The sequence below is a fragment of the Sinohyriopsis cumingii genome, unplaced genomic scaffold, assembly GCF_028554795.1.
Source record: "Sinohyriopsis cumingii isolate HCF-2022 unplaced genomic scaffold, ASM2855479v2 utg000624l, whole genome shotgun sequence".
Lineage (NCBI taxonomy): Eukaryota > Metazoa > Mollusca > Bivalvia > Unionida > Unionidae > Sinohyriopsis > Sinohyriopsis cumingii.
The window spans coordinates 3,127,906-3,151,334 of NW_028315919.1; the positions used below are offsets into that span (position 1 = coordinate 3,127,906).

General features: G+C 35.9%; 1 protein-coding gene across 3 annotated transcripts in view; it reads right to left on the reverse strand.

Annotated features, from left to right (window-relative positions):
* Positions 1 to 226: 226 nt before the first annotated feature.
* The window catches only part of LOC149773618 (nucleoporin Nup43-like), a 38,826-nt gene continuing 15,623 nt past the window's right edge, over positions 227 to 23,429 (reverse strand). For 2 of the 3 annotated variants that reach the window (XM_089946367.1, XM_089946364.1), the window contains exons 3-8: positions 19,751 to 19,828; positions 17,584 to 17,749; positions 16,784 to 16,919; positions 8,536 to 8,687; positions 2,352 to 2,483; positions 227 to 726 (exon numbers count right to left, since the gene is read on the reverse strand). In XM_089946367.1, coding sequence (XP_089802493.1) covers positions 485 to 726; positions 2,352 to 2,483; positions 8,536 to 8,687; positions 16,784 to 16,919; positions 17,584 to 17,749; positions 19,751 to 19,828 — 906 coding nt within the window. In that variant the 3' untranslated portion in view covers positions 227 to 484. Of the gene's footprint in view, positions 727 to 2,351; positions 2,484 to 8,483; positions 8,688 to 16,783; positions 16,920 to 17,583; positions 17,750 to 19,750; positions 19,829 to 23,429 lie in introns of all 3 variants that reach the window. The other variant, XM_089946366.1, reaches the window with a different exon arrangement.

The window sequence follows — 23,429 nt, forward strand, 5'->3', positions numbered from 1 at the left end:
TTCAAACCCATGACCTCCCCCATCCAAGTTGGATGCTCTAACCACTTTGGTCAATGGAGTGCTAGATGTGAGCAATGCATAAAATCTAGATGATTGCAAAAGAAAGACAAAACACAAAAAAAAATTTCATCAAATAATGCAAGTATTCCACTTTGCCCTTAAAGATTATCATGCTGAAATTTTTTTAGTATTTGTATACTACATAATTAAAGGAGAAGATCTGAAGTTTGTCAAAAGTAACTTTATTGTTGTCAGAACATGATGTAAGATTCTTGATCATTTACAAGAAAATATGGTGTTTTTGATCCAGCTATGCATTCCAGGTGTCAAGTTCTTGGCAGCTGATAAAGAAAATCTACACTTGTGTCGTGATCAGTCAGCTACACAATGTCCATAAAACATTTACTTTACATCAAGTTTACAGTTTACATAAATCTAACTGAATGGCAGTGAATGAATTAACAGTATAATATTTGCAACACTGCTATCTTATTGCTGGTAATTCCACAGCATAAATTGCTTCCTCGTCAGTTCCACAAACAAGAATCTGTCTCTCTATATCAATGGAATTCACTGGCAGGCTGTTTTGGGTGGGAAGAAGGGATGTGATGTCCATTTTGTGGCGACTGACGTCGAGTGTTAACCATGGGCAACTGTGAGAAGGATTTGGGCCTGAAGCACCAGACACGTTGGCTGCAAAAGCCATTCCACCTCCTGAACCAGCCCCTGTACAATATATATATAAGCATTTACTCCTTTGTCACATGATATTGATAATGTCACACGATTATGATAATGCATGATTTTTATATCTGACATGGGTAATGTCATGTTATCATGTCAAACAATAATTGATCATACAGGACCCAAATATATTTCAAAATCACATCTGCAGTCTACTTAACAAAATATACAATTTTCTGCATATGATAAGTAGAACCTATCTGATCGCAAATGAAACAAGAGGAATGATAGGCAATTTGCTCATTTAAATAAACCCCAGCTTCTCCCCCACTCCACCCCACTATCAAGATGAGTCTGTAATCAAAATAACTCTTCTGAAAACAGTGCAAGGATAAAGATTGGTCAACATGCATTTCTTCCGAGTCAAACCACAACATGTACCAAGTTTCTCTATGAGTTTGGAGAAGTCATTTAAAGATTTATCTTCTTTTCTAGAAATGGCAGCCATATGTGATGGTGGATCAACTTCATTTTTACAAACCAGAAAGATTTCAGGCACATTTTGTCAAATTCTACTGAACAGTTTGGAGGTCATTTAAAGGTTATTGGTACTATTACTAACAGTGGCAATATCTGGCAACAGATCAGCAAAATATTTATCGAATATGCCAGGATATTTGGAGCCAAGTTTGTCTGAAACTGGCTGAGCAGATTTTCAGAAGCTGAAAATAGCTTTTCTTGGTGGATGAATATTAGACAAAAGGACCATGCTTATGCATGATGGTCAATGAATATTAGACAAAAGGACCATGCTGATGGATGATGGTCAATGAATATTAGACAAAAGGACCATGCTGATGGATGATGGTCAATAAATATTAGACAAAAGGACCATGCTTATGCATGATGGTCAATGAATATTAGACAAAAGGACCATGCTGATGGATAGTCAATGAATATTAGACAAAAAGGACCATGCCAATAGATGATGGTCAATGAATACTAGACAAAAGGACCATGCTGATGGATGATGGTCAATGATTAGACAAAAGGACCAGGCTGTGAGATCACTTGGCCTTAAAGCTAGATGACCTAAAAATAACTAGGGTGCTCATCTGAAGGATGACAACAGTTATTACATGTATTCTAGCCTATTTATCATGTGCGGGGCAACCATGAAATTGCTTGTACTGATGTTTATGTTTCAAGAAATGAGTGATTTAACATCTGGGTAACAGTTTTCTTGCAATTTACCCATAAGAACTATGCCCTAGTAGGGCTGTTATTTCATTCATCAACTTCATCCCCTTGTAAAGTTCTTATTCTGGGTTGTACTTTAGATCTAAAAGGCACAATACATGGTGTCCTGTCCTTAAAATCCCAGGGATGCACAACAGCGTTCAAAAAGAAAGAAAAAAAATTAACATTTTAAATCATTCTCTTTAACTGTCAGACTTGCTTAATAAGGTTTTCTTTATAAATTATGCAGCCATTATGAACCAAAATGTTCACAAGAATGGTACTTTATCTGGTCAAAACTTTCAAGAATTCCATAATCTCATACTCAAAGCATAATACTAGTCGTTTCATTCACAAATTGTAAGACTCTGATTTTGTTCTTAATATCTGCTGTAGAAATTCCTTAAGACAACAATTTTTCAACCTACCTGTACCAGTGAGAATCCCTGCACCAGCAGAAGCAGTACCAACTGTGGAGGCATTCCAGTGCCAAACTGATCCATCCTCTGAACATGTGAACAAATGGTCCGGGTGATTGGGATGGAATTTGACTTCCCACACTGTCAAGGAAAACAAAAATGCTCTAAACAGATTGGTTAAAATAATAGCATTCTTTTCTTTAAGATTTTATCATATTTTGACTATTTCTTTTCAGTAAGTATCCGAGACAAAGTAATCAATGACCTTTAAAAAAAAACAACACAAGACCTACATGCATCAAGGTCACGAAACCAGCTTGCATCTGCCCAATAGCCAAATGTAAGAGGCCATATTGGAGTTCTGTTTGATCGTGGCAGCTTTTAGGTTGGACTCAGGTGTGTTATCCAGACTGTAGGATGGACAATAGTTTGAGTCAATGACATAGACACAGAATCACAGTACCTTAATTTCTTCCCAAAATATTGTGAAAGAGTGTTAAAGATGCATTATCTTGAAAATAGAAGCTCTTTCTTTCCACATGACTGGTTGATCCATATTTTGTACATCTGTTTAGTTCAAGAAACAAGGCATGAGCAGAGGTGCCACATTCAAATGCCACACTAAAAAATGCATGGTAAAATGATACTGAAATTATAGGGATAGATAATCATTTTTTATCATTTTCTATTCCCCAAAAAGAAGATGCTTCAAAGATTAAATTTAAAATGGAGTCTCAATCATTAATCATAACCATGCCCCAACCAAGAACCTCTGATTTCTCAAAATATTTACTTACTAATTTGAATACCAAAAAGTAAAAGAAACATACAGATTAGGTCAATGAATATTCATCTGTTTTCCACACAAGGGAAAAACCTTTAGTCACATGGAACAGCAAATTCAAATGCTAATCGATAATGCACGGTTATTCTTGTACATTTTTTAGTAAATTATTTTTCTCCAAAATTACTTTATCCAATCACATTAACATTACGAATTATACTCTGCAACTTCTGAATCCAGCCCTCCCTGTAAGGCTAAAGTCATCTTTCCATCCATAAACATCATATAGATCAGGGATCTCAAACATGTGGTCCGTGGTCCATATGTGGCCTGCTAAGCTGAATCCTGTGGCCCACAAAATGATTGGCATCACAAGGTGTCACGAGAGATAGCGAAGGTGGTGCGGCCCTCAGGATTGCTTGAGTTTGAGACCCCTGATATAGATGATGGGATGTAACTCTTGACAAATTCCTCCTGTTCCTAACAGATGGCCAACCATATTCCAGATACAATCAGTTTAAGCTTGTGTACTACTTTCAAAAGAATGCCAACATTTACGAAGAAGGGTGGGAGGAATTGACAGTAATGTGATCAGACAAGTATTTCTGAAGAAACAAGATTTACTACAAAAAATCTTTTCCTCCATCAAATACATTACTCCTTCTCAATGTTTATAAGAAAAGGTAAGAGGAGGAAGAAATATTGATCATCCAACCTCTACCACCCCAAAGGAGCAAAATGATTACTCTGCTGAATGGATAAACCTTTAACAATAAGTTCGCAAAACCAAAAATAATGTGTTTATACACATACGAGGCCAATCGCTGTGGAAACCCACACATAGCCATTGTCTTGCATTCAAAAGCTTTCAGGGCAAATCCATCAAAAGTTCCAGGGCTGACAATGTGTTATCATGAACAGGACATGGTAAATGTCTGGGCAGCTATCAGTGGTCCAACAAGATTCAGCTCTCCTTTGAGAAGCCATATCATGTAAATAGAAGCTGCGAAAGTAGACGGGGCATAAATGCCAAATGCCTCAAACTGAGATGTTTGAAGACTTGGTTTGTAGAAATTGTTCATATTTTGTGACATCTTCTCAAGTCCTACCTGATTCTTAAGAATTCAGAGTATGGGCCACCTTAGCCAAGCAACCAGTGCTTGTGGTGTTGTTGTTGTTGTGCGGTTTAATGCCATTTTTCAGCACACAATAGGCTACACCTGGCGGCCAGTATTAATGGTGGAGGAAGAACCCGGGAAAACCCTGGAAAGAACCACCGACCCACGAGAAGCTACCAGCAAGCTTTCTCACATACCCACATTGACTGAATCCGAGACTCAAACCGGCACAGACAGAGGTGAGATGGCAGTGATCTGTAACGGAGAGCGCTTTAGACCACTCGGGGCCCCTGCTTGTGGTGTTACATAATGCTATCCTGCCATAACCACTTGTAAGCACCTTTGACAGCATCATAAGCAGCATCTGAAGGTGTGTAACATATCCTGCAGTTTCATTTGTTTTGATTGGTTTACAAATAACAGCATCTTGTTATTTGTTGTCTCTCCATTTTATATAAACAAAACTAGGCTGCATCATTAGTTCAAATGTTAGAACAGAACTAAGGACAGCAAGCAGCTCAATCAACCTTCAAACAGATGCTAGTGCTATTAGGAAGCAAGTTTTCTATGATATACCTGCTTTGAGGTGGAATACGGACTTGAAATTAGGTGAGTTGAGTCATGTCAAAACCCAGGAGAGGTTCTACTTTGGAAACATGTCAAAACTGGACAAGTCAGAAAAGTTCCTGTTGCATCCAATACTGTCTCTTTCATAATATCTGAATGTATCCAAAATCATGGAAATGTCTCCCTTCATTGTGAAGGGGTTAACTTCCAAGAGAAATAGAATGAAGTTAGCTAGTTGGGGAATGGAGGCTGAGAGTGGTGTGACATTACGAACCTGACAGTTGTTAAAAACGACTTCCCCTCGTATCCCTTCCATGTGCAGGACTGTCTAGCTGTTCTGGGAGTCTCCACAATTGTAGCACTGAATTGTTTTCACACAGGGCATCACCAACATGAGCTCGGTGTGAAGTTGTTTCCACACCCATGGATGGAATACGGGTAAGTTTGACTAATTCAACATCATGGGGTTTGCAACAATTTTCCTGGGTTGCTGTCTTCATTGCAAGTGGATTGATGATCCAGTATTTATCCCATTGGAGAGTGGCAATCAGAACTATATGCAAGCTATGCCCCTCATTTTCTGGATCAGTTTCAGTAGAACTAATTGAAAGGGTGTCAACTACCCATGCCTCCAAGATTGGGAAGAGAGAGATGAAGCTGGGCAGTTTGTTGTTCCACCTCATTGAGAACAAGTCTAGTAATGGTTGGTCAGCCCCACTGGTTGCACACTCAGTGGAAGACTGACAGATGGAGAGATCGTTCTGTCAGTGGTCCTGCTGGTGAATACCAGTACAGCATCGTCAGTTGGGTTGGGCAAAATAGATACAAATGTGATGCTGGTTTGCCACAAACTAATAAACTAGTCTCATGGATACGATCAGTCCAGCTGTTTGGATGGCCTATCCAGCTGGCCTGCTGGACAGAGAACACTGCCACTGCTGGAACTATTGAGTGATGTGTTGTTTGCCAGTTGGAGATTACTGATTCATATGCACCTAAACCCAACATCAATTCAACATTTCAAATTCCATGCAAAGGTACTTGAGTATAGTGGACTGCCAGTTTCAGTTATAAATGGTCCTAATCTCTTTCAACGGGCTCATCAACTCTAGACAGATCTTGCTGTAGTACGTGCACCATATGCAATTTCAATATATTGGAATCGCTTGGCAACTATATCTTAAGTGATTGTCATTATCGGCAATGTTTAAATTATCTCTATGAGAGGTGGTAGCAGAATATAAAACAAACTGGTTAATGATTCTGAATTTGGATGAACGCTCAGTATTTCATGTTCAGAAGTTTCAAAGTATGCCCTCTCTGCATGGCCCTTCAACTGCTTTTTCAGGATGTCTTCTGCCCATGGAACTCACACTATATGGGTGTGAGGAAAACATTTCATGCAGGCCAGGCACATGTCATGGTTGTCCTCTGTAACTTTAAAGCATCTGCACTTCTTACACTTAATGGACATTTATGTAATGAAATACAAATTGTTAAAATCTGTTAAAATCTGTAAATTGCCATTACCAAGATGACTTAGGAAATGGGAAATAACTAATGCTTTCAACATTTTAGGAAACTTCTACCGGGTACCATCAATCCTAATGACTGATTACCCGGATACTCGATCAAAGGGAAATTGTATTAAATGTGAACCTGGGCTGCTTTGTTTAAGTTCAAACATGCTAATCCACCATGAGAGGTATAAGCCAAATTATTACAAATATAAGAAGCAAAATAGCGTAATCTGAACATAAAAAGCGCATTCTGTATATTACATGCCATAACTACAGAAAACTGTATGAAAAACATATGTTTATTTCATAACATTAAATGATCTGCAGTTAAAAATCTTGCCACAATTCTGATAAATCCATGTGCATTAGTAATACAAGAGTATAGACACAAAACAAATTGATTAATTATTTATGCATAACACTCACAATAACTAGTCTACATGTCTAACTTTCATAGAATGGTTTTAAGTCCACAAATGATGAATGCTGTGTGACATCAATCTCAAATTTTCTTTCAAAATCTGTAAAGTGCTATTGATGTATCCTTGTTTTTAAGTTTAACAAAATCACTCTCCTCAAACATTTCTCAGTCATATAAACACATAGGAGTCACATCAATAAAGCTCATTTCTCTAAATTACTGAGGTCATTTTTTTCAATTTAAACTAGTTTGCTACATATGTATCATAATATAATAAATCTGTTTTTTAGGAACTGTTTCACATACAGTTTTTATAAATAAAAAATAAGGAAATCATATGGAGGTTGTTGTTGTTTTAGGGTTTAACGCCATTTTTCAGCACACGATAGGCTATACATGGCGGCCAGTATTAATGGTGGAGGAAGAACCCGGGAAAACCCCGGAAAGAACCACTGACCCACGAGAAGCTACTGGCAAACTTTCTCACATACCCACATAGGCTGAATCCGAGACTCAAACCCACACAGACAGAGGTGAGACATATGGAGGTATAATGATGGATAAATGCACACAGCCAATAGTCACATGACATGAGCCTCAAACTGTAATCGTTATTCTGTTTCACTCGCTGCTGATGTATTTGATCTGAACTTGGAAACAGGTTTTGTTTGTTTTTGTTTTTTTAAATTTTGTAATGGGTACCCAGTTACCCATTTTGTTACTCAGGTTATAATCAAATGGTGGATACCCAAGTACCTGTTGACGATTATAAACATTCTGATTTATTATACCACTAAAAATAAATGCTGGATGGTCAAAATTAAATATATATTTCAATGGATTCATCAGAGGTACTGTTTACAGTTGCCATGGAAAGTTTACATTGATTATAACGTTCTGGATAAGGTGGCCACCTAAAGGGAATGCAAGGAATGTGTAAGAGTTACTTCCCTTTATTTACATGACATAGAGACACAAGTGGACTTGTTTTTGGTCTTTCAAAGCAACCTTAATTCAGAGGAAGCAGAGAGTAATTCCTAAAGGAAATATGGAGAGGTAATGTATGAAATGATGATTAATGTCTTCCAGTAAGCAAAACTTAAAATATACCATATTAATCATGTCTCAATTTCCTCCTTAATCCACACAACAATGTGGAATGAAGATAAATGTACTTTCTTAATTCTGTTCAGTACTTCTTTGTAGCAAGCGATTCAGACAATGGCTTTGTGACTATTTCATAGTTCATAAACTCATTTTTATGAAATCAATTTTTTATATATATATATATATATATATATATATATATATATACACACACACACACATACACACACTAAAGTTCTGCATATTTCAGAACAATTCCTACATTATTTGTAATAATGTTATCTTTGGTACTCGTGAGTCTAACCAAAAAGAAATAAAGTCACTACTGCCACCTGTGCCTCTAATGCCCTCTCCTCTTTTTCAAATGGTCTTCACCCACTACTTCAAACACTGTATGTTCTATTTAATCCATATATTGCTGTATTTTATTTAATACAGAATACATGATCAAGTACAAGCTTTTATTTTTAAAAGGATGACAACTTAAATCTTATTTTACCAAAAGCATCCAATGAACATATCAGAATGTTCACTATAAAATCATGTGCAAATTGGTTAAGCAGTTTAAAAGAAGTTGTAAATAAGAACTGCCAACAAACCACACATGACGTATCATAAACTCACTTGGCCCCATATTCAGGTGAGCTAAAGAAGCAAATTAACTCAATTTTCTTACTGGCTGCTGAATGAGCTTCGAGGAGTGTAACAGGATACTTCTCTTGTCGTAAATCCCATACACTAAGCACCCCATCTTGACCGCCAGCCGCCACCACATGATGCTGAGTTGGATGCTTATCTATACAAAGCAAGGCAGTCTGGTCTCCTGTGCTGCAAAACAATACAGTAATGGAGTATAAATATAAATATGTTTACCACTGGATGCATATGTACATGCTCTGATAATTTTTATTCTCAGACAAGTAATCAAATACTACATTTGATGCTGAAGCAAGAAACGTTGTTTTGGACCCACTTTAGCTGAACAGGAGTTACAGGAGATATATTCCAAGAAACTAATATTTTTAGTAAAGTCAGTGAGGCACCTGAAGAATATGAAATTTACTTGAGTGACCTATTCTGGTATGGGTATGGTAGTGAGATGTATAAAATTATAGTTTATGGAGCACAGGAAAATTTTTTAAAGTGTCAACTTGAACCAAAGTCCACTTGTATGGAGATAGTTGTACTTGTCGTGATGCACACTTCCATGTACAACACCACCACACTGGTGATAAACCATCAATTTTGTCACAAGCTGATTGCAACAACAAGAACTAGTAAAAAGTTAAATTCAAGTCCTAATGACTTTCTTTTGTTGTAAGGGTGTGGTACTAACTGGAATGCAATCATCTACTTGATTCTGGCATTAACAGTGCCAGAGGCTAAAAGGCAGTAAAGCATGAAATATGTGTCACAGTGACCTCTTCTGTAATGATTGTTGAGCACTCATCAAAATACAACACCCCTCTGCCAAATCTAATCCATCTTAGTATATGTATACTGGGTGCTAAAAAAATATGGTTTTGGGCTAAATCCCAAAATCTTAACCTATACCTATAAAATGTGAAATGTGGGTCACAGTAACAATTTATATGGTAAGGGTGTGGTACTAGCCAAGTTGCTGAAAGTCATTTATTTTGATGATTCCAGCATAAAATGTTCTAGAAATTAACCTAAAACACAACATTAACTTTCACGAATATAAAGTATACCAACATAAGGGTACTAAAACTTTGTTTGGTCATGAGTTAATGCAAAATTTAACCTAGGCCAGTAAAATTATAAATGTTAAACACAGTGGCATTCTTCTGAGGTATGGTTATGGTAATAATAGAAATGCACACAATCATCTAGTTTGATGATTCCAACATCAACAGAGTTTGAGAAATCAACTAGAAACATTTAACCAAGGTCAGTGAAGCATGAATAGATGTCACAGTGATCAGCTTTGATGATGAGGTTGTATTACTTTCCCTTACCTAGTTAATGCAAAAAATAGGCATACAAGTTTAGAAAAACATGAAACAACAGATAGTGAAGCATAAAAAATAGGTAAATGTGACCTATATTTTGATCAGGTTATAGTACTCCTCAAAATCCATCCCCTCGCCTATTTTCAAGATTCCAAGTATGTTAATACTTATTTATAGTATGGTAAAACACTGAGCTAAATGAAAGAACTGGATCCATGAATGTATTAATAAAAGTACATTTTTATACCCATCAAGCCCCATCCCATGGGGAGAGAGTGCTGTGAAACCCATACAAAACTGCTGCCTAGGACCTAGAAAGAAAGAATGGATGACACTCACTGAGGGTGTACATATTTATGTGCTTTATCTGTGCAGATGCTGACAATGGGGGTAGTACAATAAGTAACCTCTACTTCCTAAAAGAGAGTTCAAAATCAGTTTTGAATAAGCTTTTCTTAAGTAATTTCAAAACACTGTTTATACATTGTGTATAAATAAATGTAAACAACACTGTTACTATATTATTACCTTGTGAATACAACATTATATACCATAATACAATGATACTGTTCACACCTGCCAGCAGTTAATCTCCTCATCAACAGTTACTGTGAATACGTTATCTCCAAACACCATGAGATGGTTTATTACTCATTAAATTGGACTCTTCCCTCATTCGACATACTGTTTACAAGTTCAAGATTGACAATTTTCCATAAAAGTTAATCTTTAAAACCCAAGGGCTCATTTTGCTATCCCAGGTTTGATTCCTTGATTTAGACACATGCACATGGAAGTTGTCACCAATCTGAAGTTGGATTACTTTCTCAAGGTTCTCTGGTTTCCCCCAACTAAATGACCACCATTTCAGCCATCAAGAGTATAAGGTTACCACTGTCTTAGCTAGTTGTAACAATTAGCACAAAAAAGTTGTAAAGTTCTCCAGGTGGTGGTGGTGGGGATATAAGATAAACAAAACACCAGTCAAATGTGTTGTAAAAATGTTATGTCATGTTACATAATTACATATTTTCACTTCATGATACTTGTGCTTGTGCATTTAATTTTGTCAAATGATGTTTTATAAAAGTGACCAATGACTATGGAACACATTATTGTCCATCTAAATCAGGGAATCTGACCTGGAATAGCAGAATGAGCTCTTGGAGGGAAAAGATGGTACAAGCTTGGTCAGAGGGTCCACAGCAGTACTGTGTTATATCCGTAAGTGTATTACAACGGTATAATTTTGTTGACAGGGTCCATAGCAATCCTGTGTTATATCCAAAACTGCATTACAATGGTGTAATTTTGGTCATGGGGCCCGCAGCAGTCCTGTGTTATATCCAGAACTTGATTACAATTGTTTAATTTCGGTCATGGGGTCCACAACAGCCCTGTGTTATATCCAGAGCTCAGTTACAATGGTATAATTTTGCTCAAAGGGTTCACAACAGAACTGTGTAATATCCAAAACTACATTACAATGGTATAATTTTAGTCATGGGGTCCCTAGCAGTACTATCATATATCCAGAACTTTATTACCATGAGAAATGGTAGCTATAGTTGGTCACTCGGCATCACTGGCTTAATGGTGAATGAGTTCTCTTAAGATTTTAAGGCACATAAAAAGATTCTTCCATGCAAAATAATTATACAATTATAATGATCAGATTTTATTCTTAAATCTTTCTATGCATCACAGATGTTACTAAAAATGTAAAACGGTTGCATTTGATGTTGCATGTAACATATACTACACTGCAATAACAGTTTATAGGCAGGCTTGTGTGTATTGAGTCAAATATGTAATAGGTGTTCTACTGATAGTGCACAACAATGTGTGACTTTGGTACGTGTGTATCAACTACGTACAAAGCCATACACTATGAGGTAAAGGCTTAATACAGGGATGGCCATCAAAAAGCTTTCATGCAAGGAGGACTGTGAAACTTGTTAAATTTAATGGTGCCATGATAAATATAATAGCCTTGGGGTAAGAAACAACTGCTAATTTGCAAGCTTTTAATACAAACAGAACCAAAAAGGGCCCTAATAAGGCAAAGTCAAAAATATATTTTACACACAGTAACTAAGGAAGCCACACTACTGCTAGAGAAACCACTCAAAACAAAATATGATCAAAAACTGACCCAGCTGTTCTGTAGAAAATGTTGAAAACATGGTTGCTGAGGAAACCACTCCACTGCAAAAGACATCACCCCAACTGAATTTTTATACAGCATGTCTACTTCTTACCAAGTTTACAAAAATTGGCACAGCCATTCCAGACAAGTCAAAAACAGATTTTCTAAATGGTTGCAAAGATGATACACAATTGCTAGGGGAACCACCAAAAATAAATTTTGCCAGCATTCATTAGGAACCATTCTTACCATCATTTAATAAAAAGTGGCACAGCTATTGTGGAGATGAACATAGGAGTTTTCCATATACAGTGTGACCCCATTATAACACGATAGCTGGTAGCCATAGAACCCTACCGTGTTAATGACTGAACCATGTTATAAGCAACCAGGTCAGTTAGCTTGCACAGTTACCATCTTAAATTGAAGCATACTAAATGAGAAATGCACCTGTAGTGAAAACAGAAAGCATGTATAATAGTGTACTTTATTTAAAGAACCACAAATTGGTACATATACAAGAATACTGTTTATATATAATCATGTCTAATGTATAACATGAATAGAGTATCAATCCTGTGTACTCACCCGTGAATCTCTCATCATATACACTGAATCCAGATTACAAGTGATTCCATCGAAAATATGCACTCACACATTTAAAATATTCAATAATTTTGTCACAGGTCATATTGGTCTTAATTCATGTACGTGTATTTTTCTCGTACCCGGAAAAATACTATTTTTAAGTACGAGAAATAGTGTGTACAACGTTTATTATCATTTTGGGGAAGAGTTTGCGTATAAATTCAAATACGATTGTGACTTGGCTTCTGAAATTTAACGATATCACCAGGTTCTTGAAGTGTTATGCCAAAATAAACATTATCGGAAATGTTACTTATTACTGGTCCATGAGTAAAGCCAGTAAGTCGTCTTTGTGATTGTCTTCAATTAATTCTGTATACAATCGTCGCTCTAACAATAGCCAACATGTGTTTCTTCTTTAACTGCGTACACAACCAAACAGCAGACAATGCAGTGGTTAACAAAAGATTCTCACAACTTAATAAAAGTAAAAAAACTAAAGCCACCAACATGTTTGCTGGGCTTGGCGATGTTATTAGACGCAATCAGTTGACCAGTAAATAACGTCCGCTTTATCAGATGGAAATTGGAAGGGTATGAAATTGTTCATGCGTTCAGCTCAAATTTTTTTATAAAGTGCACTTAGTTCTCTGGTTTTACATGGGTAAGGTGTTTGTTTATTAACTCATTATTAATTTTCTATTTATTATTAAAATATTTTACCGTTATGGAAAAGCTAGTTCACAAACGCAATGATTAGTATAGTAGTTTTCACACGTTTCTTTCGATATTCACAAAATCTGAAGTAAAAGTTATATGCAAGCTGAAAGCAAGTTTTGGTTGTTAGTTGTTCTTGCTGTAGTCATTCAAACGAATAGGTGGACAAGTGTTAATTATTGGAAATTTGCAATGGATAAATGTACATGGAAACACATTAGAGAAAATTTTAGCAGTGTGAAATTTGTACAGACACCGTTCATAGACCCATGCTTCTTCTTTCTTAACCAAATTTTGCTGTTAATTTTTCCCACTGAATTCAGACACATAATGATGTGTGACAAAATTATTGAATAGTTTAAATATGTATGCAATTTTTGCAATGGAATTACATATATTATGGATTAACTGCAAGCCCCGACGGTACGATATCAGACAGCAAGTAAATGGTGTTGATACTCTGTTGATGCTGTATATTAGACGTTGAATTCAGACACAATGATCTGCAATTTTTTTTAACTGAATATTCTAAATATGTGTGCAATTTTTCAATAGAATTACATACGTTATAGATGAACTGTGTGCCACAATGGCATGATAGTAAATGGTGTTGATACCTATTCATCATATACATTAGACATGAATACACGTATATGTGCCAATGAGTTGTTCTCTGAAAAAAGTACAATACTGTAAAACCGCGCATTAATGCGACCCCAATATTAATGTGATCCAATTTGTTTGAACCGTATTATTGTGTTATAGCGGGGTTCCGCTGTATATACAAGTTTAAACAGCCAACAATGTCGCCAATAAACAAAAATTGCCAGATGGCTTATTTTGCAAGCAATAAGGACAAAAAAATCAAAGTTTGCGACATTGGCAAAGCCCTACATGATCCCAGAATAAACATTTTACACTTTTAAAGAAAAAACTACTTTTTTGTACATGAGAAAAATACATTTAAAATTTCAGGGGCCACGCCATGATCATCTTGTATTATTCATACATCATCTCTTGCCCAAAATGATAAACTTTTTATGGATATTTTTGGTAATTTAAGAAAGATTTTTTTTTTCGTGTATGACAAAAATACATGTATATGAAATTTCAAGAGTCAGAGTCATACCACAACCATGTAATATCTGAATTTGTGTTATAATGGAGCGTGCTATAGCAGGGTCACACTGTAGTTGCAATGTAACCATTGCTAAAACAGCCACTCAAAACAAACTTTTGATAGAGCATGCATACATTTCCACCAAGTTTGAATGAAAATTGGCTCAGCTGTTCTGGAGAAGTTGAAAACAGGGTTTCCATTAAGATTTTGTGAAAGCAAAACCTCTGCCTGAGGAACAATGCCATACAAATTTTTTATAGAGCCTGTCTTAAGAAACACTAAAAGGTTTAGTTGAAATTGGCTCAGTGAGTCTTGAGAAGAAATCAAATTTATTTCTCCAACCTGGCTGCTAAAGAAATCACAAGATTGCTATGGGCTATACTCCAGCTATAATTTTGATAAAGCATATCCTAACAAAGATTCTTACCAAGTATGATTGCCTCAAGTAGCTCTGAGACGTACTTAGAATAAGCAGACCTGATGAACACTAATACAAGGTCATGTTCTGTTGTCTACCAATCAAATCACAGATTTCCAATTTCTGAAGATGTCAAAAAATCATCTGGAACATAAAAAAACTCAGCATGCCAAAAAAATCACCTGAAACATATAAAAACTCGACATGCCAAAAAAATCGCCTGGAACTTAACGAAACTCAGCATGCCAAAAAATCACCTGGAACATATAAAAATTCAGCATGCCAAAAAATCACCTGGAACTTATCGAAACTCAGCATGCCAAAAACTCACCTGGAACATATCAAAACTCAGCATGCCAAAAAATCACCTGGAACATAAAAACTCAGCATGCCAAAAAAATCACCTGGAAGATATCGAAACTCAACATGCCAAAAATTCACCTGGAACATATCGAAACTCAGCATGCCAAAAACTCACCTGGAACATATCGAAACTCAGCATGCCAAAAACTAACCTGGAACACATCAAAACTCAGCATGCTAACAAAATCACCTGGAACATATCAAAACTCAGCATGCCAAAAACATCACCTGGAACATATTGAAACTCAACATGCCAAAAATCACCTGGAACATATCGGAACTCGGCAAGCCAAAAAATCACCTGGAACATATAAACTCAGCATGCCAAAAAATCACCTGGAACATACTGAAATTCAACATGCCAAAAAAATCACCTGGAACATATCGAAACTCAACATGCCAAAAATTCGCCAGGAACATATCGAAACTCAGCATGCCAAAAAATCACCTGGAACATATCGAAACTCAGCATGCCAAAAAATCACCTGGAACATATCAAAACTCAGCATGCCATAAAATCACCTAGAACATATTGAAACTCAGCATAGCATGAAATATAATGCTTTATTTGAGAGGCATCTGCTATGTCAGAGATCTGTTTTGATTAAACTGGCCATGAAAGCCACCCTGAACATAATTTTGGTAGAACATATCCTGAGGATCACTCCAACCATGTATAAATCCAAATTGTCATAGTGGTTTCTGAGAACAAGTGAAACATAGCAATTATGGCTTATGAGAAATGACACATGAAAATTTTGCACACAAAGAGGAATAAGATATATGCCCTAGAATGCTGGAAAGATCAAATATAATTATATCAATAATAAAATGGCATTCAATTGCAAGGAATCATTACCTGACACATTGCCAAAGGAAATGGGTGAAATGAAGGTTACTGCTGGAGAAGAAAAAAAAAAAAGAGAAAAAAAAAGGGGGGGGGCACACAATCATGCCCCAATCTTGCAACAGTCAACACAACCACTAAATATACTAGGGACTGAGAGTACCATTACTAATAATACAAAAAAACAGCTCTGAATACCCAATAGTATCTTGTGACACAAGAAAAGGCAATTTTTCTGAAAGCATAAATAATTCAAACAAATCTAAAAAACAGAGGACAGCTACTGTGCATGGGTCTGTGATGTGGGGAAGAGACTGGGTCTGTGTTCTTTCTGGTTCCAGACTTTTTGGAATTTTCCCTCTAATAGAAGGACATAATTTTCTAATGCAGACAAGGGTCCTTCCATCACTGAAACATAAGCAACTCAGGTAATGTATCAATGATATTTAAACAGACATTTTGCCTTAAGACAAATGACATGTGGCAATTGTTGGACCATACCTTAAACTCAGGTGGAACAAGAGAAAAAAAGTACTCACACAAGGAATAAGGATGTTGGTTGATCAGATGGGAAAAGAAAAAAGTACTCACACAAAGAATAAGGATGTTGGCTGATCTGATGGCAAAAGAAAAAAGTACTCACACAAGGAATAAGGATGTTGGCTGATCAGATGGCAAAAGTAAAAAGTACTCGCACAAGGAATAAGGATGTTGGTTGATCAGGTGGAACAAAAGAAAAAAGTACTCACACAAGGAATAAGGATGTTGGTTGATCAGATGGCTGTCTTAAGTCAAATACTTTTAACTGTCCTGTTGAGTTGACTGTTACTACTTCAGACTGCTTTAAGAATATTACATCATTTATTGTGCAACTGTCTGCTTTATCTGAAAAAGAGGCAAAACTTTATACATCACAAAATTAAATTTACTTCTGTGACTTTGAGCCAATATACACTACAGAACTTCTCTGAACCTTTATAAGCTTACATGTTCACTTTAATAACATTCTGCAGATACATATGTATAAAGGATACATGTAAAGTAAACTGCGTCAGTAAGCAGTTTCATAATTCATATTGTCAAATACCATATAGACCAATGTCAACCACGATTTCAAGTCTTTCCATCTTCAAAATAAACCAATCCTGTCAAGATTAAAAGCTTTCAAACCCTCTCAACATCCAAACATGAAGAAAACAGGATATATGACCCATAAAAAATTGCAACACTCAAAACTTTGAAACCCATCTATAAAATGCTATTGAAACATTTATGCATGCATGTAAAAACTCCTACATACTGGAGCAAAAGACTGCTAAATTGTCTACTTCTAATTACCCAGCCTCTCTCATTCCTTCTGCTTTACTGCCATCTAAATGATATCTCCTCCCTTTTTTCTCATTTACTACCATCTAAATGATACCTCCCCCTTTATTTCTCATTTACTTCCATATAAATGATACAATTAACTTTATTCTCAAGTTAATTGAAGAAAAATAACCTCATGCCTCCTCCTGCTTGCCTTAATGTGAACTTGTCATTATCGTACCTATTCTTCTCAATGGAGGTCTGCGACCAACAATGAGAACATTCATTTTTCCATCCTCCCCACAGCTGACAATTGTCTCATCCTGTGATGCAACACTAGTACAGGAGCAGATGTTCTGTGATGGAAAAGTGTGTAATTTGTCCCATTCCTGTGATACACCAATGACCTAAAAAAAGAAAGACAGAAGCCTTCACAAAGATGATGATTTCAATCTACAATCTGAAGGAAATGCTTTTTACCTCAACATTTCTGAGACCAGAACAATACACTTAAAAAGATCTTGTATTGCAAAACTGAAATTTATTACAAAATGCTAACATTAAAGAAATTTGTCTACAAACTGATTGAGGTGATTTTATGATGATGTGTCAAATTACCTTTATTCTTCCATGAGCAAGACAAAAAAATCTGAGGTAACATCGACAAAGGAAGATGAAATGACTGAAAAAATATCCAAATGACTGCTATTTTTGTGTACATTTAGAACAATGACCCATACTCCACACAGGGGGTTACATTCCGTTGGTAGGATATACCAATGCCACAGGGGCCCCGAGTGGCCGAGTGGTCTAAAGCGCTCTCCGTTACGGATCACTGCCATCTCACCTCTGTCTGCGTGGGTTCGAGTCCAAGGCTCGGCTAGCGTGGGTACGTGGGAAAGCCTGCCAGTAGCTTCTCGTGGGTTGGTGGTTCTTCCCTGGGTTTTTCAGGGTTCTTCCTCCACCATTAATACTGGCCGCCATGTATAGCCTATTGTGTGCTGAAAAATGGCGTTAAACCCTACAACAACAACAACCAATGCCACAACATGGTAAATCTGGTGATAAAATGCCATATGGGGATAACCATTTTTAGATAATTACATCACAATGAATATTATATTGCATCTGCTGCAATCTTTTCTCTATTATGGTTTTAGTTCAGAATGTTAGCATTCTGCTTAATACAAAGTAGGAAAAAGTCAGGAATTCTTTACTTGCAGTGACAGAGCATAGGGATGTTATATTGTAGCTCTTGGTAGACATCATGATATACCCATTATGTCACAATGCAGAGTGTCAGTGACAGAGCATAAGGATGTTATATGGTAGCTCTTGGTAGGCATCATGATATACCCATTATGTCACAATGCAGGGTGTCAGTGACAGAGCATAGGGATGTTATATGGTAGCTCTTGGTAGACATCATGATATACCCATTATGTCACAATGCAGGGTGTCAGTGACAGAGCATAGGGATGTTATATGGTAGCTCTTGGTAGACATCATGATATACCCATAATGTCACAATGCAGGGTGTCAGTGACAGAGCATAGGGATGTTATATTGTAGCTCTTGGTAGACATCATGATACACCCATTATGTCACAATGCAGGGTGTCAGTGACAGAGCATAGGGATGTTATATTGTAGCTCTTGGTAGATGTCATGATATACCCATTATGTCACAATGCAGGGAGTCAGTGACAGAGCATAGGGATGTTATATGGTAGCTCTTGGTAGACATCATGATCTAACCATTATGTCACAATGCAGGGTGTCTGATATGTCATACAAAGACTGCTGCTTTTTCCTTTTTTATTTAAGCTCATTCATTTTCAACATTTTGTACCTTTTAATATCTGTTCAACTGTTTACTTATTTTGATAATAAAACTATAGAAACAGAAATGGCAAATATTGTCAACAAATTAATGGAAATAAGAAAACCTGGTGCACAGTGTACCACAATAAGACAATATCAGGCAAACATATTATACAAAATATGACACAGACATGTGTGTTCTGATCCAGTGGTATATATCCCAAGTTATCCATTTAGTTTGACAGGAAGCAATAATGGAATTTTGACAGAATAGGTTTCCCCTCTTTAAACTTAAACACAAGATGAACAAGAAGATATATGTGGCAATAGTCTCACTACCACCATATCCTTATGCTTCCAGACCCCTCAAATAATACAAAAATTCTGAGCTTTTTTCTTTGTCAATATTAATAGTTCTCATTTGTTAATTTGTATGGTTGCTTTAAAAACCAAAGTTATTAATATCATGTATTAGCCACCTGAGCTACCTCAATTAACAAATGGTAGTCCTGTACTAGCATTATGGAAGTCCATGGGCTGAGGGCAAAATATTTGTCAGACTCTGCAACGATAATATTTGTTTACCTGTGAATTTGGATGGTGCCTGAAGACAGTGACAGACCCTGAGGATGAAGCTGTAATAAGGTGCTCCATGCCAAGGAACTGAAAGAAAGAATTCAGTGAAGTATTGTAAAAATAAATGGCACATTTAATTTTTCAAACATCCCATGACAAAATGTTTCGGACAATTTCTTTCTTTTTTTGTGTAAAACTATTTGGGCATGAATGTTATTGGCTTTCTTGAAAATAATTAGGGTGAACAAGATGTCGTAAGTCTCTGAGTGAAAACCCCATGACGGCTTATTCAGAGGGAATAGCAATAGCAGAATTTTCAATAAGACAGACATTGTAGCCACTGCAGAGGTCAGATTAGCACCATTTTCATTTACAAACAATTGCATATATCCTGATGTTAATGTAACATCTGTTCAGGTGCAGCAAGACTTTCCAGATGGTCATGTTGGATGTCAGATAGTAGCATTCTCATACATAACCGTCTACACTGCAAAAAGCCTTACAGTGAAAATGTAAAGTCAATATATCAATGGCTTAGTAGTAGTCACAAGATTTTCAGGATCACCACCATTATGGCCATATTGGACATCTACAAGGAACCATTTTCATTAAGAACCAAACTTGACTTGGGATGAATGTGTGTGCAAAGTTTCATGGAAATCCACAAAGTAGTTTAATAGTAGGGTAATATCCGATGGAAAACAAATGACAGGTTTCAGAAGATCTTCTGGCCTTTGACACTACAGCCTATTTAGCTGGATTTGTAGCTAAAGAGAAAAACTTGTTATTGGTCTTGTATAAAAATTCTTTGTGTATTGCTGTAGAGGAGTTTCAAATGGATTTTCAAATGGTAACCTGACTTGATAATTATGTCGCAAAAGTTAAGTGCAAGTCAATTATTCATTAAACAAAATCCACTCCAGAAAAGCTACTGCATCAGGTGTTTATAAACCACATGTAAATGAACTTAACATAGATTCATGCAGAAATTAGTGATTTCCTAAAGCAGCACAAGGGTGGGAGTCCCCATAAAAATTAAATAATTTTCCAATACGAATAAGTACACGAAGTTGTGAAAATACACCTTGCTGCAAGCCTAAAAAAGGCCGTTGAAGCCATCTTTAGTAGGCTATTACAGCAATATTAATCATTACAGTGACATCTGTATTTAGGCAATGGATTGCTTGACATGTGGCAAAATTCAAGTGCTTACTTAAACAACTTTGCAACCTGGTGATGAGAGGATTTTCTTTATTATCAAGCTTTTAAAAGTTAGTTTCTTTTAACCAACTGCACTGACCATTGACGTTATAAATAGTGGAAATTTAATTTTGGCTACTTTCTGGTTATGGCTCTGCTATTTAATGTAGTTTTAGTTCATATGACCATGAGATGAGCAAACACTAAGTCCGATACAGGGGATGACTGAAATTTTTGGTTGGTCTGCTGAGAATTTCTAAGGTATAAAAAAGGACAAGTGAATTTTTGTCACTATGAAAAAGTCAGCAAGTGAATGTTTGGCACTGAAAAAGTTATCAAGTGAATTTTTTTCACTATGAAAAAGTAAAGTTTTTTTGGTTCAAATTGCTGAAAAACTTTAAGAACCCAGAACTTCATCGAAACTCAAACATTTTTGTGCTACAAAAATACCAAACAATATAAAGTTTGAAATTCCTGAAAGGAGTCCAGAATTTGTGTCGAAATATATTTTAAAAAATGGATGACTGTATTGCTACAGGACTAGATATGACTGGACCAAGGCTACTAAAGGTAGCTGCACCTGCAATTGTAGAGAGTATAGCTTTCATTTGCAATGAAAGTATTAGGTTTAATAAATTTCCACAAACATGGAAAACTGCCATTGCATAAAGCAGGAAGATAATGTAAATAAATACAGACCAATCTCCGTCCTTCCTTGTCTCTCCAAATTACCAGAAAAACATGTACAGGATTCTTTTCTCAACCATTTGAACACTTGTGATCTTATTCATGATAATCAGTCTGGGTTTTGACAGAATCACTCCTGTGAAACTGCACTTGTATCTTTGATTGATAAATGGTTGAAAGCAATAGATCAAGTAGAAATGGTAGGCACTATTTTGGTTGATTTTCGTAAAGCTTTTGATCTTGCAGACCATGAAATTTTGCTTGAAAAACTAAAAATCTATCAATGCAAGGAAAACTTCCTAAACTGGTTTACTTCTTACTTAACTGATAGAATGCAAAAAAGTATCTTTAAATGATCAACTTTCTAAAAATAAAAATATTAATTGTGGAGTACCACAGGGTACTATCCTTGGACCTCTGTTATTCATTCTTTTTATCAACCTCTTAAGGCTTGAACTTCAATTTCTTCCACTGACCTTTATGCAGATGATACTACACCGTCTGAGATGGGTAAAACCAAAATGGTACTTGAAAATAACTTACAAAATGCTCTCAACAGACTTCAAGTATGGTGCAAGGAAAACAGTATTATCATAAATACAGAAAAAACAAAAGCCCTACTAGTTACAATGCAACAACAATGAGCAAGCTAGATAGCGACAAACTCCTGGTTCTATTTTACAATGTGAGCCTTAGTATGACCTCTCATGATAAAATTCTTGGTGTATTCGTAGATAAGAATCTTACTTGATCTATTCACATCAAACATATTTCAAAAAAGATTAATTCTTATCTTTGGCTACTGAGGAAAATCAAAACATACATTCCTCTTCAGTATATGGTCATCTTTTATAAAGTTATATTCAGTCATATCTGGACTAATGTAATGTAATTTGGGGTAATACCTCTAATTCAAACATAACACTTTTAGGACTCCAAAAGCAGGCTTGCCATTTAATTCTAGATCAATGTATAGACAATTTTCAGGACGCAATAAATAATATCAAGGTTTTAACAATACATGAAAGAATATTTCTTAGAAAGGCCAAATTGGTGTATAAAGTATCCAGAAAAGCCATTCCTGTCTATCTAAGCAATATTTTTCACCAAAGAGATGCTGATGGTACTCCAAATTTAAGGTCCATAAGTAAAAGTTATGTAATACCATAGCCAAAGAAAGAATTATTTTAAAAAAGTTTTCAATATACTGGCCCACTGGTATGGAACAACATTCTCAGTGACATAAGGCAAGTTCCTAGCATTTCTTCTTTTCATAATCAATGTCTCAAATGGATAAAATCTTTAGATCTTTAGACCATTGAACAGTTCTAGTACAATAAATACTGCCCACTTTTCTCTAATTTAAAATCATTTTCACAGTTAAATTTTTCAATGCAGGATGATATTTTTATATTTTATAAATGTTTTTGTGTTCACATATACCAGGCTTGATACTTAGACTTTTAAAATCACTTACTTACTGTCAAGCCAGATGTTTCAGGCTTAATACTTTCAATTTTAAAATTACTTAATTATTAGGTGTCAAGCCAGCTTCTTCACATCATGTTGTATATACTGTATATATTGTACATAACATATAGAAGGCCTCAAGGTAGATTAGTTCTATAACTAACTGAGTTGCCCTCTCTAAGTAATGTTATTATTATTATAAATTATTATTATAACAAGTGAATTTTTGTCATTAAGAAAATGGACAAATGAACTTTTTGTCACTATGCAAAAGTTGACATGTGCAGATCTCATGCATGTGAACCACGTGTGCATTCTCCTAGTACGAGTC